This window comes from Manihot esculenta, chromosome 13, assembly GCF_001659605.2.
Source record: "Manihot esculenta cultivar AM560-2 chromosome 13, M.esculenta_v8, whole genome shotgun sequence".
Lineage (NCBI taxonomy): Eukaryota > Viridiplantae > Streptophyta > Magnoliopsida > Malpighiales > Euphorbiaceae > Manihot > Manihot esculenta.
This window is the reverse complement of record NC_035173.2, coordinates 34,142,933-34,160,147: the sequence shown is the minus strand read 5'-3', so window position 1 is coordinate 34,160,147 and position 17,215 is coordinate 34,142,933. Positions and strand designations below refer to the sequence as shown.

The window sequence follows — 17,215 nt, the reverse complement described above, 5'->3', positions numbered from 1 at the left end:
AGTTCTAAAGCAATTTTTCAATCTGAGAAAGAGACTCCGACACCATCACTGTGCTCAAATTGCAGAAACTTTATACAGACGAAAGACACTGTAATTTCCACTAATGGCTCAAGCTCTTTAATTGAGGCACCTATTTCCTCAAAATCCGTGTAAATTTGGCCAACCAAAGCAAATAATAATTTCACCTTTTATTTTTATTTTTCCAGAATGCTTACGTGGCAGTAAATTACATGTGGTGCTTACCAGGCAGGCGTAACAAATCTGGATAATCGTCTACACAATGAAAATGGGTCAACTCAAACGAGACAATATAACAATTAACGACATGTCGTGTTCTCTGTTCACGTAAGGGAAGGCCTATTGTTGGTGATGATGGTGCCTTCCTTTCCTAGCATTTACCACCGTTTGTTCATGAGAATCACACACTTGAGTCTTGAACTTGCACCCGAACCGCTTCCACCCACGTGGGTTCACTTTATCAATTTTTTCAATCACTTTCTTCATTGTGGAACATTCTCTTTCCAGCTGATGCACCCGCGTTCTCATGCTATCCATGTCTAGTCGCAGCACCTGATTCTCTCTCACTGCTGCCCTCCACGTATTGCTGCTGTCCTGTGCCTCCTCTATTGCCGCCGTTGCACCAGCCGAGACTGCTCCCTCTTCAACGCCTTCCTGTTCCCGTCTCAGCAATGACGGCCTAGCGGAATCCTGTTGCGCTGCATCTGCCGCAATCAATGTTCCGGCGATCGCATGGCGGAGTTGTAACTGCTCGAAAAACAAAACTTGAACCACCGTCCGCAGCGGAAGCCGCTCATTCTGCGCCGCGTGCGTGCATGCCTCTAAAGTTAGCTTTTGGCAGTCCATCACTCCACAAATTTTCTCCCGCTCTGCCTCTGATATCCATGGATGCGCCTTCAGTACAAAAAGAGTCAAAATGAATGAGAAGCACGAGACATGAAGCGAAAAATCATAAAAAAAATGGAAAATCAAAATGTGCATAGTGATATCTACCTTCAGGTAGACGTCGACGGCTCTGTAGAGACCATCGTCAAAAAGCCTAGCTTGCTCCGGTAAGGAGATTGCCAGATTGTAGAATCTGTCAGGTTTTAGATTAGCATCAGAGGCAATCTCAGCCAGATAACCGTCGATTAATTTTCCGACGAGCATGAAAGTAGGCGATCTCACGTTGCGATCACCGTCCTCCTCCGCTTCAATTACAGCTGTATTTCTCTCTTCCATTCCATCCAAGAAGTAGCTTAAGATTCTCTCCAAGCAATCAACATCATATAAAGTCTCGTTAAGATATGAATAGCTAGGAATCAGTAGATCATCAAGTGTAGCTTGCTCCAGTTGTGACCCGATCTTCTTCTCCAATGCGGAGCGACACGATTCGGATGCATTTAATATGTTTGCTGTTCTTAATAAGCCGAACAGAAACCTTGTTGTCGTTGAAGATCGAGAGCTTTTCTCCAGTGGAAGATTTGAAACTATTTTCTCTAATAACTCTCTCTGCTCGCTCTCTGAGGTTGTAGAGGAAGACGATGATGGCTTCCGGTTTAATCTCGAAATTCCTGGAATGTGCTTCTTGGCATAGTACATTAAGCAGCTCTCTATAACGTCTGGACTCAAATCTCGCTCTCTCATGGCAAGAATTAATCTCTGAAACAAACGCAAGCTCAAAAGCGCTAAATGTTCAAACCATGAATCCGCATTAGTACCTCTACCGACAGGGGCAGCTGCGGTGGAGGCAGAGGCGGCCCCTTTTCTACGCACCGCTGATTCAATCCCATTCCATAAGGCCTGATTGGATGTGGCTCTATTCTCATTAGCTCCATCGCTAACCGGCCAGCCAAAAAGTGTCGGATCGGTGGAGGAGGCTCTAGAAGCAATGGAATCGATGCAACGCTGAGCAATGCCTAAGCTCTCTGCAAGAGGCATTACTTTCTCGCACGATTTTAATGCTTTTATCGACTCCTTGAGACTCTTCAGCACAGATTGAGAGAGAAACCGTTCTGTTCTGGAAATTAGATTGTCTTCTGAATACTCTTCCGTCATTTCGAGAAACTCTCCGGCGCAGCGAAGAGGAGCGACGGTGGAAGAAGTGAGGTCCACCTTGACACCGTAGCAGAACTTCACGGCCGCCTCGAAAGTCTCGGAGCCGCCCGGGAAATCCGGGAGCGAAATCTGACAATGAGCTTCCTCGATTTCATCTCCTCCAGGTTCTTGCTCTTCTCCTTCTCTTTCTACTATGGATGTTGGGTTTGTCTCTTGCTCGGTTATTAGTTGGTGAAGCTTTCGACTTTTTGACATCAAAGGAAACTGAACAAATCCATATAACCAAACAAAAAAAGAGAAACACAGAGACTGGTATTAGGTCTCAAATAGCCATGGATTATACTATAGTGCAGGTAAAATCTTCTGGGTATTATTAGGCTGACCTTGTGAAGATGAAAGGTCATATCTTCCACCTCTATTACAACGTCACTCGGCAACCCAGTTGTGCAAAACCTGCAGCAACCCAAAAAAAAAAAGAACATATATGAGTCAACATTTTCTTGATTTTGTGAAGCAGAACGATTGCTAAAGAAATGGAGAAATCTGAACCAAAGATAGCTCTAACCAGGCTTGCCCCTTGGAGCTGGGCTTCTCAGCTGCCATTTTTCTTGTAAAGAAAATGTGTTCCTGTTTAGACTCTTTTATGGAGAGTTAAAGCTAGATCCATGAGTTGAGTACAGAGGACAAGAGTAGGAGTCTTTAGTGGGGGGTGATATTAACTATTCACTTGAAAGAAGCTAAAAAAGAGAGGTCTTTGCTTCTCTTTCTAGCACACTGTTTCTCGAGGAAGAGAGAGTCTGAGCATCCAAATATAAACTCAAAACGGACAAATAAAAGCTTCAACAGATTTCAAAAAAGTGGATCAATAAATTATCTCTTTTCTTTTGCTTTCTTTGAAATCGTATCACACTCTCAACTACTGCACTGCACTCAACCCTCTCTTTCCCTGCCTTTCCCCCTCTCTCTCTCTCTCTCTCTCTCTCTCTAGATGAACGGAAGTCTTTCTGGAAGAATTCCTTTCCTTCCTGAAAAGGCCATCAGCCCATCATGACATCCCATTAGACAATAAACGCATTGCTTGCTTGCTTGCTTTTTGCGTAATTTATGGAATAGTTTAATTGAATATTTCGGTGGATGGGCCTGGCTTAATCAACCCTAGTCCAAGTCCAAGGTCTTGTATTGCATCCAGAGGATAGATACATAAATAACGCGCACCTACCTTTATAGGTTAATGATCGAAGGGTACAGAGATGGGGTATACATAATACAATATGAGAGTTCAATAAATGATATTTAATCTGAAATTCAACTAAAGCTAGAAGCAAAACATTGAAGTATGTCATTATTATTAACAACCCCACATTCATATTTTTAGTTGAAACTGTACATCACAGCTAAAGCGACAAAAAGATGATGATGATTGGATTTGAATAATTTCTTCTTATTTTGGAAGCTAAATTATTATAATCAAAGCCAAATAGCATTAGTATAGTACAGAAGTCTTAGCTGGTCCACCCATTTAGTTAATTGGTGAGAGCACTATAACAGGGAAGGTGCATACATGAAATGAGAGGGTCTAATCTTGGGAATTATTCCAAGATTAAACTAAAATGACCATGCGTAGGGTTCATGCAAACATTTTCTTGGAATAAATGATCACATGGATGACATGACCCGCATGAAAATGAAACCTCCTTTTTCTTTTTTTAATTTCGGACTCTTTAATAGTGTTCCAACTGGACATTTATGCCTAATTAAAAAAATGCATTATTTTTCATTCTCATTCTCATTTATAGCAGCACATCTACCATTCTACATTTCTTACACAACATTTATTGCCATGTTAATTAGGTGACAGAAGCAGTATGTGATCATACCTTGCCAGTTAGTAGTGTTTACAACTGTGCATAATTTCGTCAAGAGAACGCGCTAAACAGAGGAGAAAAAGAAATTATAAACACAAATATGATTAGGATGAATGAGTCATATGGGTGATTATCAAACTATTAAACGAAAATGTGGATATAAAAGGTGATTGTGATGTCCGAAATAGTGGCGATGAAAAGGAAAAACAATCCCATCCCACTTGCATAGAACTGAATCTTCTCATCTAATAATTGTTACTGAATTAAAGTTTCAAAGATAGGGTGATGATTGCCGGAGTGGACTAATGGAGCCCTTTTATTTCTACATGTCACGTGGTTTGGTGACTAATCATGAGACAAAATGCATAAAAAGAGCGAATGGCTTAGTTCAGCTGGGCACACCATTTTTGTGGTATGTGTGTGGTTTATGCACCTCTTGAATGAAAATGACAACAAAAGCCAAACAATAAAGAGTTATCTAAGGTCAGACTATGCTTTTGCTTATAGAATGCTTGATTGGTGGGTCAAAATGTCTTGAGTACATCAGACCATGGGCATTCTGCTCCCCCACCACTTTAGAAACTAAAGTGCACCATTTTCACCTCCCTAGAACCCCCTGATTCCTAGATTTCAAACTTCTCTCTCATCAATGCTTTTACTATTACAGCAAAAAAAAAAAAAAGGGCTAGTGGGTAACACTAACGAACTGGCTGCACAATGCCCATGACAAAACCATCCAAAAATTTACCAAAACCCAAGAGACTAGTCCATTAAACGGAACTGTTATGGCATCCTGCACAAGATAACGAGAGTTTGATTCTTTATTAATTAATCCATGCACTAGGATTAAGCTAGCAAACAAAGGAAATTTTAAAAGTAGGAGTGGGATTGGTCAATACAACATTAACCATAGTTGTCCCATTTCATTATTTTTAATTACATACTGTCCCATAGCCCAGCTTAGACAAACATATTCTGGTAGGGTAGGTGGTAATAGCCCCATCATGACTCCCTAATACTGCATTTGCTGACCAACATCCATCTTTTTAAGATTTTTCGACACCTGCACATATTTATATGATATGAGATTATTACTCGTATGATTATCTGAAGCTCAATATTTAATATTTGTATCATTATTCATGAATAAAAGGGAAACTTAATAAAGAACGAACTTGCATAAATTATTAAACAAATTTCTATGTAGTGGAATGAATTTAGTAAAAACTCTTTGTACAACATTGTTTCTTTAATTTCACCTCCACCGTTCTATTCTTTATATATTTTGCTTTACAATATGACATCGAAAGGCTTTTTTTTAATCACTATCAATGAAAGAAGAGATCATTAAATATTCGGAATTAGAGCATATCTCAATATCATTATTCTTGGACAATAACCCACCAACTCTTGGATTTATAGCTAATAACACTCTCATGCATGACATATAACAGCAGTATCTATATATATATATATATAGAAGAAAACTACGTTGATGATTGCTGACCTAACTAAAAACATACACCGCCTTTCTGCTGCCTTGAATCTCCAAAAAAAATCAAGAAAGCTGTAGTCATTAATTTACATAGATTATTATTCACTTGGCATTTGCAGGCACGCACATATATATATATATATATATATATATATAGATATATACCTGATGAGGTGGTTGAAGATGACGCAGCTAAAGTTTTCGGTGCTTGTTGGCCAGAAGCTTTCTCCTCAGTTGGGATGGTAACACCTGGCCATGGCCGGCACATGCAGTGATTTCCCTTGTCTATACCATCATATATAGCGGAAAGGTGTTTACCACAACCTCCCCATGAATGCTTTCCGCATTGCTTGCAGTCCACTTGAAAGCACATTGCTTTACTTCCTAAAGATGTTATAATTAAGGGACTGCTTTCTATTTTAGTATTGGTGAGTCACTTCTCTCATCCAACTTCAGTTATATGGCAATTCTTTCTTTTGATATTACCGCCTTCCAAGCTCAAGTTTGCCTTGAACTCATCGTTCATATATAAAAATACTATCTCAGTGCCTTAGTAACCTCCCAATCCAATGGCTGTGATGTTACGAAGTTGCAACTAAGAAATCTAGACAGCCAATTGATACTCTTGTTTAGGTAAGAAAATAAAAGTGTGCGAGTCCAACAAAGTGAAGTTTACAAGGAAAAACAGGAGGACAAGTAGAAAGATAATAATTTTGTCTGATACCAAGCAAAAGATATATTTGGACAAAGGATGTTGAAATCAAATTGTCCTAATACACTATGTTTGCTTTGTACCATATAACCATCCTAGTGTAATTGCTACCAAATTTCTTCTCATCATTATTGTCATTATTGTTGACAACCAGACATATGGCTGTGTTTTCATTATCAACGTTGTTGCCTTCACTATCAATACAACCCCAAATAGTTGGCTTCGCACGTTTGTGGTCCTGATTATAATTTGGATCAGTTTCCTTCAGCCGCAAATTCCCAGTTTATAATTACACTTTTTCAAGTTCAAAATAGTTTGAAATTTCAACGCATCTTATTGCAACTCCGTTCATTAATTAAGATATCATCACACCATCGTTTCCCCAAATTAATCAACTTTTTTGTTTCATACGCTGATTTTTCCATTAAAGCTATCCCAAAAGATAGTCTTATACGCCCATCCTAAATCGATGGAATGCTAAATGAAAACACTTGGAGTCCCCGAATTAAATCAGCACCAGCATGGACTTTTTAATTGATAGGCTGTCGAGACTTTATCAGTTAGTATCATTGATCTTTATTTTTCCAAAGAGTCAGTTCCACTTCTTATCGGTCAAATTCATCCCCCGAGATGAGGCATAATACAAATATATAGAAAGAAAAGCTAGCACAGGTTGCTTGCAACGTCAATTAAATTGTAGGACCTAAATAACTTTCCTGCCAGCTTGGCCGACTATAAAATGTCTGCATTTTATAGAGCTTAGGATAATTTACTCAACCAATACAAGGTCGATATCGTTGACAAAGAGGGCTTAAAGATAAAGGGGACCAAACAGAAGAACCAACATATGGAAGGACAATCAAATAATGGAGTCTTAAAGGCAGACCGAAAAACAGAATAAAGATTGATAACTAGAAGCACTGAAATCATTCGATGGTGCTGAAGTTCACACTGCAGTATCATAAAATCAATTCTGTTGTGGGCGTAATTAGAATTTACTGAGAAACTAAACGCAAAAGCATGAGAATATAAACGTATTTACCATTAGCTTGTGAATGGTTTAAGATAGAACCACAAACCAATATCGCATTATGGATTGACAAAGTTCATTTTCTCAACCATGAAAAATAATTAAGTGGCAGAATGAGAACAGTTGAAACCGCTGCAAAGGATTAAGGATATTAGAAGCTAAAGAAATATCATTTTTCCAAATTACATTCCACAATGAGTAATAGATAAAGGTTACTTCCTCCTGCCTCACTAACAGGATCCAGCTCAAGACAGACAATTGTGCTGCTTACAAGGTTTTATGTTATCAATATTTAGATGAGAACATAACAAAGAAACTGAAACTTACCAGTTTGGACTACAAATACCACAGCTCAGAGCATTCAAGATTTGGAAAAACTAATGGTTAATTGCCATCTTCTTTGTCTGCTACTGAGGGGTCCAATGTGGGTTTCTTCATTAGGCTTGATTCTGCTGAGGCTGTACTCATCAACACTCGCTTGACTCCTCTTCCCACAACACCAAGATGAGTGACCGCAGCCCCATTCGTGTGAGCAGTGGAAACAGTTGGGGAGTCAAAACCTCCACTGCTGTTAGCAGTAGCCATCTGTGAAGAACTCAACACAGCTGGAGCTGCACTTTTCTCACTTCTTATTGCCTTGGCAGATGCCATTCCCAGGATTTCAGAAAGAATAGATTTTGGATTCAGAGCTAGCTGTTGAAGATCTTCAAGCTGCAAACCAGAGATCTACAATGAACACATGATAGCTCAAAAAAAAATTCCTTAATCAAACATTCTGGTGGTACTTGCCTTCTTTTCTAGCTCTCCAGACAGGCCAGTAAGTGTTTCAATTTCTGATTCTTTATCTGCAACAGCTTTATCACTCTCCAAGCCATTGGATGATTGCTGTACACCCTCACTCAATTCAGACACTGTTGATGACATTGCTGATTCTGAGGAACTCTTTACTTCATTCACAAGCCGCTGCAGCCTTGACTTGCAAATTGATATTGCTTTCTGGCAATATGGGATTGCTTCCTGAGGCTTAGAACCAATCTCCAAACACAAACATATTCGGAAACTTCTGAATTACAGTTAAGATGTTATAGAGAAAACGCTTCACAAAATTTCAAGGTTTGGGATAATTGATTGGTTTAATAAAAAAAGGAAACATTTTAAAACTTGTCAAATAAAAAAACTTGTTAACAATAGGTGATATTCATCATCCCAAATTGATGGAGCAATTAAACCTTTAAAAGGATACAATTCTGCTATGAGTCTACTGTCTGGTTCAACAAGCCGTTCTAGAATGGACAATGCTTTCTGGTAGTCACTGAGAGATGTTTCAATATCCTCTACACAAACAAATCAAAAATAGAAACCACATTTAAGTAAAAAAGGAGGCTTAGAAACCAATGCAACAATTATCAAATTGTACATATCTAGTGACCCATATTACAAATTTCAATCTAGGTACCTCTTTCCAAAGCAACTTCTGCCAATGCTGATAGCACATCCACTTTATCCATTGTGTCACCTGAGTGTTTTTCAGCAATTGCCCTGGCAACATCTAGCATTTTCCAAGCCAAGTCAAGGTCAGACTCATCTTCATCAGCTTCTGCCAAGTCTTCATCTTCACTATCCCCCCCTTCCTCTTCCTGATCTTTCCCCCCAGATGCTGCAAAGAAAATATGACAGCAGGAAACAGTGAAAATATTATACTCTCAAGACTGATAACTATTCTTTTTCCACCATCTCAGTGCACCCAGAAATGTTAAAAGCCTTTTGCGAAGGCACAGAAGGATGCAACTAGAAATAAAAAAAAAAGGAGAGCAATCTTGTAATAAAAACAATTATGCAACTTTAGCCATAATATAAAGTGCAATTACTTTCTTCTCCACATTTTGATCAAATAATACAACCACCTATTCTACTGACTACAACTGTAGCTTTGATGATCACATGCATGCATATGTCAGGTCAAAATTAATTCTACTCATTGTTTCTTGTTAACAAATAAAAATTTTAAAAGAATAGAGGAGTCTAGTGATATCAAATAGAAAACTGACGCTACAATTATTATTGAACAACTTCTCAGTAGGGTTTGAGGAAAAAAAAAAAAAAAACTCTCAGTAGGGAGAGAGTGAGAACCCAAAAATCCTAGGCACTGCAGTTTATGCACCATTAAACGACTAAGAATAAGGTTAATAAATTTCAATAGTGTGCACTATATGTTATTACAAGCATGCTAATCACCCATTTGTAGAAAAAAGAAAAATTACAAGTCACTTTGCCAACAAATTTAGTTCTAATAAAACAACCTATAGACATACTGATAACAGAATACTAACCATCATCTGCTGCTCCTCCTTGATGATTGGAATTGTGCTTCCCATCCTCTTCTACATTACTTGAAACAGAAGCAGTAGAAGATTCTCCATTTATTGAATTTTTAACGGATCCATCTTTATCAGAGTCTTGTTTAGATTCACTATCCTTCTTGGGTACTGTAGCCAGTGGATCGGCCTCTTCTTGAGCTTTGTACAACAATGCACGCCCATATTGGTAGTAAGCATTTAAGCACTCATAGGCAAGTTCACCATAGTGTGAAACCCTAAGATCATAAGGATCGGTTAATTATTTACAAGGGAGATGGCCAAAGCACCCTCCAATGAGTGAAAGATGTCCTATATAATTCAATCACAAGTATTTTTGCCAAATACTAAAACAACTCCACCAAAGCAGACAAACAATTACAACAGCACAGCAGACAAACTTGCCCAGCATTGCATAGCAATATTAGAAAACTCATTATGGTAACCGCAAATAGTGAACATGAGAGTATGTGAAACTAATACAAAAATAAATAACTAATGGATATCGTAACAAAAACATGCAGAGGAGGGAGGACCCCATAATTGCTTAACTAACACAAAAGCCACAACACAAACTAGAACAGCATATCCAAGCAATGTGCAATCAACTTCTACCACAATTTGTAGCATAGCGCGCCAATTTAATCACTTCGTTCCTGTTCATTCACTCGGAACCTGAAGGATCATAATGACTGCCTAAAACCTAACCTCAGCAGATGCAAACACCATAACTAATAATGTCCTGCGGTTTATGGAGAACAGAGAAAGCAATGCATCGAACATGAATATTTAAGGAAGGCAAAAAAGCATGACAAAAAAATAGCTAAAAGATAAAAGAAATTTAACAAACCCTAACTCCTTAAAAAAAACATTCAAGAGGAAAAGAAGACGGATAAATTAAACTTGATTTTACACGTTTTTTTTAATTCATGAGCAATGAAAAGCAGAATGAAAATGAAGAAATTCATGGAAAATGAAACCCTAACTTGATTTCTAGAGCACGGCTGAAGCACTCGGCAGCCTCGCCATAATCACTTTCCTTAAGAGCTTTGGTTCCTCTATCAGTCAACACGTCCGCGAACTCCAGAGATTTCTCTCCATCTCCATCTCCATCTCCATCGGAAGTCAGAGCCGAAGCTTCTCCACTGTTGCTGATGTTATTGCAAGTGGACTCAGTGCCTCCCTGGACGTTCGATTCGATGGTGGCCTCGTTCGAGGTTTGAATTTCCACATCGGTCGGAGCCTCAGTGACGGTGTGTTCGGTCATTGTCAGTGATGATGTCGATACCACAGCTTCGTCCTCCGCCATTGTTTAGCTCTGGATTTTGGAAAAACGAACAACGGAAATGTGAGAGGGAAACGGTTTGGTCTAAAGTTCTATTTAGCGCCTCAAAACCCTTTTTGGATTAAACGAGGGAAATTATAGGGAGACGCACAAGGAAAGAACGACAGCGTTTTATCTCATCGGCTAAATGACCGTATTGCCCATCGGTAAATGCAGAGCACCACAGACCACATATATTCATTTCTCTTTCATTCAGATAATCCACCATTAGAATCAATGGCTTCCACAATCTCTCCTACTCTCCAAGCTCTCTCTCTCCGCCGCGCGTGCAATGCGCACCCTCCACCATGCAAGGCGCACTGTCCCAAATCTTTCGCCAGCAGGAGGCAGTTGCTATTCCTTCTAACGGCAATACCGGCATTGACAGTCAGAGAATCAGCGTCGAATGCAGAGGATATTCCACTGTTCGGACTGAGGAAGAAGCTGAAGAAAGCGGAGGAAAAGGCAGAGGAGATAGTGAAGGAAGGATTCGAGGCAGCAGAAAAGGGACTTGAAACAGCGGAGAAAGGAATAGTGACGGCGGAGAAAGGGATCGAAACGGCAGAGAGAGAAATAGAGGAGGCAGTGAGCTTCGGAGGGCTGGCACAAGCGGGAGCGGTGGCGGGAGCGGAAGTTGTGGGCGTTTTAGTGGCCACTTCCGTAGTAAATGGGATCTTGGGTTCTGAAGCTAAAGGTCAAAAATCATGATTTAGTTTTGTGATGATCTGATATTTCAAAGAGCTTTTCTGAGCTGGGAAATGTAAATTTCATTTCTGATAAACCCCTTTGCTGTTAAATTTCTCTGCCTGCGCATTAAATAAAATTAATTACGTATTAATCTTAGTTGTCTTATCGAATTTTGCATTCCACCTTTCTGGAGGCCCGAGAAAGAGGTGCACGGTCACATTTTAGAAATGGTTATAAAGCGTAAATGTGAAAAATAATGACTTTAAAAAACTTCAATCTCTCTTTAAGAAATTTTACCTAAAAATGTACGTTTATAAGAAAAATTTTACATACAATTATAAAGTATAAAGTGTTGTTATAATAATTTACCAAAAGTTTTTTCAAACATGAGGATAGAAGTTATAGTAACTAAACATAATTATCAAAATTAAAAGACTTATTAGATAAAAAAAATTCAAAAGTTCGTGATTTTTTACAATTATATCATGATGAATCGAAATTCAGTGGAATCGCTAGATGCGCGTATTTGAATTGTGATTTAATTTAATGGGCGGATCAAAAAATTGTGATCAGTTTTAAGATTTTATATAAGTCCTTCTATGTTCAATTTTGAGAAAATAACCTGTAAAATATGAAAAAAAATGTCTAAGGGTCTATCGAGGATGTCTCGATGGAGATCCTCTAGTACTTAAGTCAAATTTAGAACTTTTTAGTGGTGTAAAAAAAAATAAAATAGAGAGAAAAAGAGAAAAGAAAACTTCGAAGAGAAGAGAGATGATGTGTTTGAGAGTTTCTGTGTGAGCGTGGGAGAGAGAGTCTAATCCCTCTTTTAGATTAGATCAGTGATATATATATACTTCTGATTGGTTTTGATATCCCTTATGTTATGTCCCAACAAATTGGGCGGAAAAACTTTTTTACAAGGGTATCAAGCGGCACATTAATAATGGGCAACTGGATAATAAATGCCAAGTCAGTTAGTCCATACCTTGTCTATCATGTGCGTCACATCAATTTATTTTACCGCATGCACATTTATGATCCCAATGATGTATGAAGGAAACGACCAATGCGCAGTGTGTAGGAGGCTAGCTGTAACGATCCGGAAACCGGACCGCTACCGGCGCTAGGATCCAGATAGCTTAAGGCCGCCGGGACCCGTAGCAAGCCAAACATACATCCTATATACCTGTTTAATCCCATACATGATCAACACATACATAAAAATTTTGAACTTTTCTTTTCATTCATTCACCAAACTCAACCTGTGCATGCACTAAACATAAACATAATCATTAACCCCACACTGGAGTCCTCAACAATGCTCCAATGGGGTAACATAACATGCATTAAGTTTGGTCTACATAAAACATCACTAAAATCATGTACTCAAGGGGATTAACAACATACTGGGGTCAAGCACAACTCTAATCCTCAATAACATCATTACATTACATAATTGTTCAATACTTTACATTTCATCATGTCCACATCTACCTATTACATAACATAACTTTACTCTTCTTGACCTCCTGGCCTATCCGGTACCTGCAAACCTGGGGGATTAGGGAAATGGGGTGAGCTACTAGAGTCCAGTGAGCAGAATAATAAAACATTACATTAAAAGTTCATGCTATCATGAAATGCATCACAACACAAACATATCATAACAAGGATGGACTTGTCACCAATAGCCCTCTACATATCCAATCGTGCCAGAACGTAGAATGGGTCCTGGTCTTTCACTTAAGCATAACATTCCAAAGTGCCAGAACGTAGAATGGATCCTGGTCTTTCTCTTACATAGTGCCAGCGAACGTAGAATGGGTCCCACTGGTCTTTCATTCCGTACCGTACATATCATATCATCACATCATAGATCGAGGGCTATGGATCATCCAATATCCATCCGCACCAACATAATCATATGCAATGCAACATATTCGTGAATTCTAGTGCAACATGGCAATTATGATGCATGAATAATGCTAAAACCTTCATTATTTGCTTAAAAACATAAAGAGTCATTCTACTCACCTTTGGCTAGCTCTGACAAGACTCTGAAGCAGCTGACTCTAAATGAGGGACCTAACATACTAGAACATGACTCTAAAATACTCCCCCAAAACCCCCTAAAACACCATAAAACAATCATAGAAATCATGCAAAAGAGGGCTGAATAGGGCACTTTCGGCGGCAGGTTCGGCGGCCGAAAGGCCCTCCAGAACCGAAAGTCATGCACCTTCGGCGGCACTTTCGGCGGCCGAAGGTTCCCTCCAGAGACGAAACTCATGCATGTTCGGCGGTCGAAACTCCCTTCCAGAGCCGAAAGTCCACTTTCGGGGGCAGGGTTTGGCAGCCAAAGGCTGGCCTCCACAGGCAGGTTCGGCGGCCGAAAGAGCCTTCGGCTGCCGAACCTGAGTTCTTTCCAAGGGCAGAACTCAGCCTCTTTCATGCATAAAAACCTTCAAATCCATTCACACATGCATTTACCTATTCTACAACAAGCAAACTCAAGCCAACAAGCATATAGGGGTCTCAAACTATCTTAAACCCCAACTACAACACATCAAACATGTATAAAAGACCCACATTGTCCATAAACACAACATAAACCAAAAACTCAACATAAACCTAATCATGTATTTCTACCCCATAGATCTTCATAAAACTTGTTTAAAACATACAAGGAAGGTCGGATCTAAGCTTACCTCTTGAAGATCGAGAGGAAAGACGATCCTAGCTTGGAGATGGGGAGAAATCAACTCTTTGGTCTCCAAGCTTCAAAACTTGCTCTTTTGCTCAAATATCTTCAAATCAAGTGAAAACTCATAAGAAAATCATGAAGATTCGAAGGAAGAAGCTCAAAATCGATGAGGCACGACGGAGAACTCACCTTGGCCAAAAACGGAGAGAAAAGCTCACTCGTTCGGACATGGGGACCCCTTTATAGGTGGCTGGCTAGGCCACTTTCGGGGGCCTAACGTGCCTCCGCATGCATGCCATGTTCGGCGGCCGAACATAAGGTTCGACGGCCGAACCTGGACTTTCCTCACTCATGCCTTCGGGGGCCTAAAGCACTCCCGAAGCGCATGCATGTTCGGCAGCCGAACTTGAGGATCGGCGGCCGAACCTGAGTCTTCCTCCAAGGCTATTTTCATACAAAACTCATTTCCTTTCTTGCTTAAAACCATAAAATACATTAAAACATTTTATGAAAACATGGTTTTATCCTTCTAGAGGTTTCCGACATCCGAGATTCTACCGGACGGTAGGAATTCCGATACCGGAGTCTAGCCGGGTATTACACTGGCATACTACCCCAATCTCGTCAGGTTATACTCAGTTCATCCAGTCTGTATCGAGGTGGAGACCCCTCGGTCACTAAGGTCGATAGTGTCCATATTTAATTTTTATTTGTAGTACGAGTTTTGAAGAGATATGTCTGTCCGTTCCGGGTTTTGCTAAAGTAAAGGTATTAGTGGTATGATTTTCATGCTCCACATATCAAGCTTTCTACTGCCCAGTCGGACCATATAGAAATATTTCACACGACCCTTCTGAATTCCGTATACACATGTCATGATCTTAACGAGGCCTATTTTATTTACGTTATCAGATGCCCTTTCATTTCTTTGAGAATTATTTATAATAGTTGGAAAAGAGAATTCGATCTGCTAATTTGATGCCAACTGTTTAAATAAGAGGACAAACATCGTTGAATCCACAATGACAGACAATAGGAGAACATGAAAGGAACGAGATTGAGGGTGTAACAGCCCGCTTACCGGACCATCACCGGCACTAGGATCCAGATCGGCTTAAGGCCGCCGGGACCCGTAGTAAGCCACCTGTGTACCTGATAAAACCCATACATGATCACACTTAAACTTAACACTGTTACTTACTCTTCTCTATTATTTTCTTTTTTTTTCTTTCTTTGCTTGACTATCTTTTCTTTTCTTGAAACTTTTCTCATCAACTAAGCCTGGACTATGCATGCTCTGTCTGTATGCACTCGAAGAGTGATACCTGCTATGGTACCATACAGTAACTACAGAGATAGAAATACTACCATGCACCAAGCCTAGCTCTCATCACAACATTGTCTCAAACATATATAACATAAAAGGATCATGTACAAAGGATAACAAGCACTAGGGCCAAGCACAATACTCTAACACTCTATATAACTTGCTTTTACATCATTTCTATACATTACATAAACTCTGTACTGTACATTATTATCATGTCCACTATTCTATACTAGTACATATGCGTTTACCCTTGCTTTCTCTTTCTCTTTCTCTTCTCTGAGGCCCTGAAAAAATGGGGTTAGGGAGAGGGATGAGCTGCTAAAGCCCAGTGAGCGGAAACCATAAAAACATTTAAAATATGCTATAATGAAATGCATCACTGCACAAACATTTCACATCTCAGATTGGACATGACCCCAAAACTCCCTCTGTCGGTGCCCGGCCCCCAAAGGAGCTCACACAGGTCTTTCACTAACTACTCATGGTGCCCGACCCTATAAGGGCTCTCACAGGACTCATCCAAGTTAAATGCCCGGCCCCAAAGGAGCTCACACAGGACATACAATAATGACAGACTTATGGGCTATTGGAGTCGCCTCGGTCCAATCCACATAAACAAATAATAATGCAATGCCTCAACTTGGTGAATACTAATGCAAAGCATCCTACATAAACATGGCAGTAATGATGCATGAATCATGCTAAAACATTCATTAACTTAAAACAAAGTTCTGTTCCACTCACCTCTGTCAACTGCTGAGCAGTCGCTGTAACTCTAACTCTGTGGGCCTCCTTGGTCTCTCGGGTCCGTACCTACACAGGTGGACTCAAATGAGGACCAAACTTACTTAAACATAACTCTTAATATCTCCCCAAAACCCCTCTAAAACATCATAAGCATGCATGACAAAATGGGCAAAGGAAGGCTGGTCAGGGCACTTTCGGCGGCTGGTTCGGCGGCCGAAACCTCCCTCCAGAGACGAAACTCATGCATGTTCGGCGGCACCTTCGGCGGCCGAAAGCCTCGTCCAGAGACGAAACTCATGCACTTTCGGCGGCCGAACTCCCTCTTTCGGCGGCCGAAAGTCTCTTTCTCACCCAAAAGCCTAGCTTTCGGGGGCAAGGTTTGGCAGCCGAAACTGCCTCCACAAGGGGTTCGGCGGCCGAACCTTGCTTCGGCGGCCGAACCTGGATTCTCCAGAAAGGCAGAATCCCGACCCAACTCAGGGTTCCAGCCTCCAAAAACCTATAAAACACCCATAACATGCATACCAACACTTCTCAACTAGCACATAACATATCTCATGCATATAGGGGCCGAAAAACTAGCTCAAACCCCAAAAACAACAACAAAACTCATACGAACTCATATGATTAACATATGCTCAAACTCATGCTTATACCCCAAAACATGCCATAAACCTCTCCAAAACTTCTAAAACTTGCTTTAAACATAAGGGGAGGTGAGGATCCATGCTTACCTCTTGAAGAACTAGAGGATTGATGATCCAAGCTTGGAGATGGGGGAAAACTCACTCAAAATCTCCAAGTACTCAACTTTGCTTCCTTTTGCTCAAAACTCTAAAACATAGCTCAAATCAAGTTAAAACATGCAAGATTTGAGAAAAACATGAGAAATCACACCAAGGAGAGCTT

The 17,215-nt window shown here is 40.0% G+C and overlaps 3 protein-coding genes across 4 annotated transcripts; 1 reads left to right on the top strand and 2 right to left on the bottom strand.

The window, feature by feature from the left end:
• Nucleotides 1-167: 167 nt before the first annotated feature.
• On the bottom strand, nucleotides 168-3,039 carry LOC110628975 (BTB/POZ domain-containing protein At5g66560). The gene is made up of 4 exons (XM_021775793.2): nucleotides 2,621-3,039; nucleotides 2,439-2,508; nucleotides 1,012-2,319; nucleotides 168-912 (listed from the first exon to the last, which is right to left on the bottom strand). Exons 1-4 carry the CDS (start codon nucleotides 2,656-2,658, stop codon nucleotides 358-360), a joined length of 1,971 nt encoding a protein of 656 aa, XP_021631485.1. The 5' UTR covers nucleotides 2,659-3,039; the 3' UTR covers nucleotides 168-357.
• A 4,277-nt stretch (nucleotides 3,040-7,316) lies between these two features.
• On the bottom strand, nucleotides 7,317-10,855 carry LOC110629847 (NASP-related protein sim3). 2 transcript variants are annotated; one of them, XM_021777012.2, is made up of 6 exons: nucleotides 10,498-10,855; nucleotides 9,488-9,750; nucleotides 8,614-8,814; nucleotides 8,401-8,491; nucleotides 7,947-8,220; nucleotides 7,317-7,868 (listed from the first exon to the last, which is right to left on the bottom strand). In XM_021777012.2, exons 1-6 carry the CDS (start codon nucleotides 10,818-10,820, stop codon nucleotides 7,542-7,544), a joined length of 1,479 nt encoding a protein of 492 aa, XP_021632704.1. In that variant the 5' UTR covers nucleotides 10,821-10,855; the 3' UTR covers nucleotides 7,317-7,541. The 2 variants fall into 2 exon arrangements, with proteins under 2 accessions (XP_021632704.1, XP_021632705.1); XM_021777013.2 differs by having other exon boundaries at nucleotides 7,947-8,217.
• Nucleotides 10,856-11,006: 151 nt separating this feature from the next.
• On the top strand, nucleotides 11,007-11,678 carry LOC110629848. The gene has a single exon (XM_021777014.2). It carries the CDS (start codon nucleotides 11,007-11,009, stop codon nucleotides 11,541-11,543), a length of 537 nt encoding a protein of 178 aa, XP_021632706.1. The 3' UTR covers nucleotides 11,544-11,678.
• Nucleotides 11,679-17,215: the final 5,537 nt, after the last annotated feature.

Coding starts and splice junctions, on each gene's coding strand:
- LOC110628975 (XM_021775793.2), bottom strand. CDS start 2,658: ATGGCAGCTGAGAAGCCCAGCTCCAAGGGGCAAGCCTG. Junction 2,509..2,620: donor AGCTCCAAGGGGCAAGCCTG/GTTAGAGCTATC, acceptor GGGTTGCTGCAG/GTTTTGCACAACTGGGTTGC. Junction 2,320..2,438: donor TGACCTTTCATCTTCACAAG/GTCAGCCTAATA, acceptor GGATTTGTTCAG/TTTCCTTTGATGTCAAAAAG.
- LOC110629847 (XM_021777012.2), bottom strand. CDS start 10,820: ATGGCGGAGGACGAAGCTGTGGTATCGACATCATCACTGACAATGACC. Junction 8,492..8,613: donor AGAAGTTGCTTTGGAAAGAG/GTACCTAGATTG, acceptor TTGTTTGTGTAG/AGGATATTGAAACATCTCTC. Junction 8,221..8,400: donor AGTAGACTCATAGCAGAATT/GTATCCTTTTAA, acceptor ACTGTAATTCAG/AAGTTTCCGAATATGTTTGT.
- LOC110629848 (XM_021777014.2), top strand. CDS start 11,007: ATGCAGAGCACCACAGACCACATATATTCATTTCTCTTTCATTCAGAT.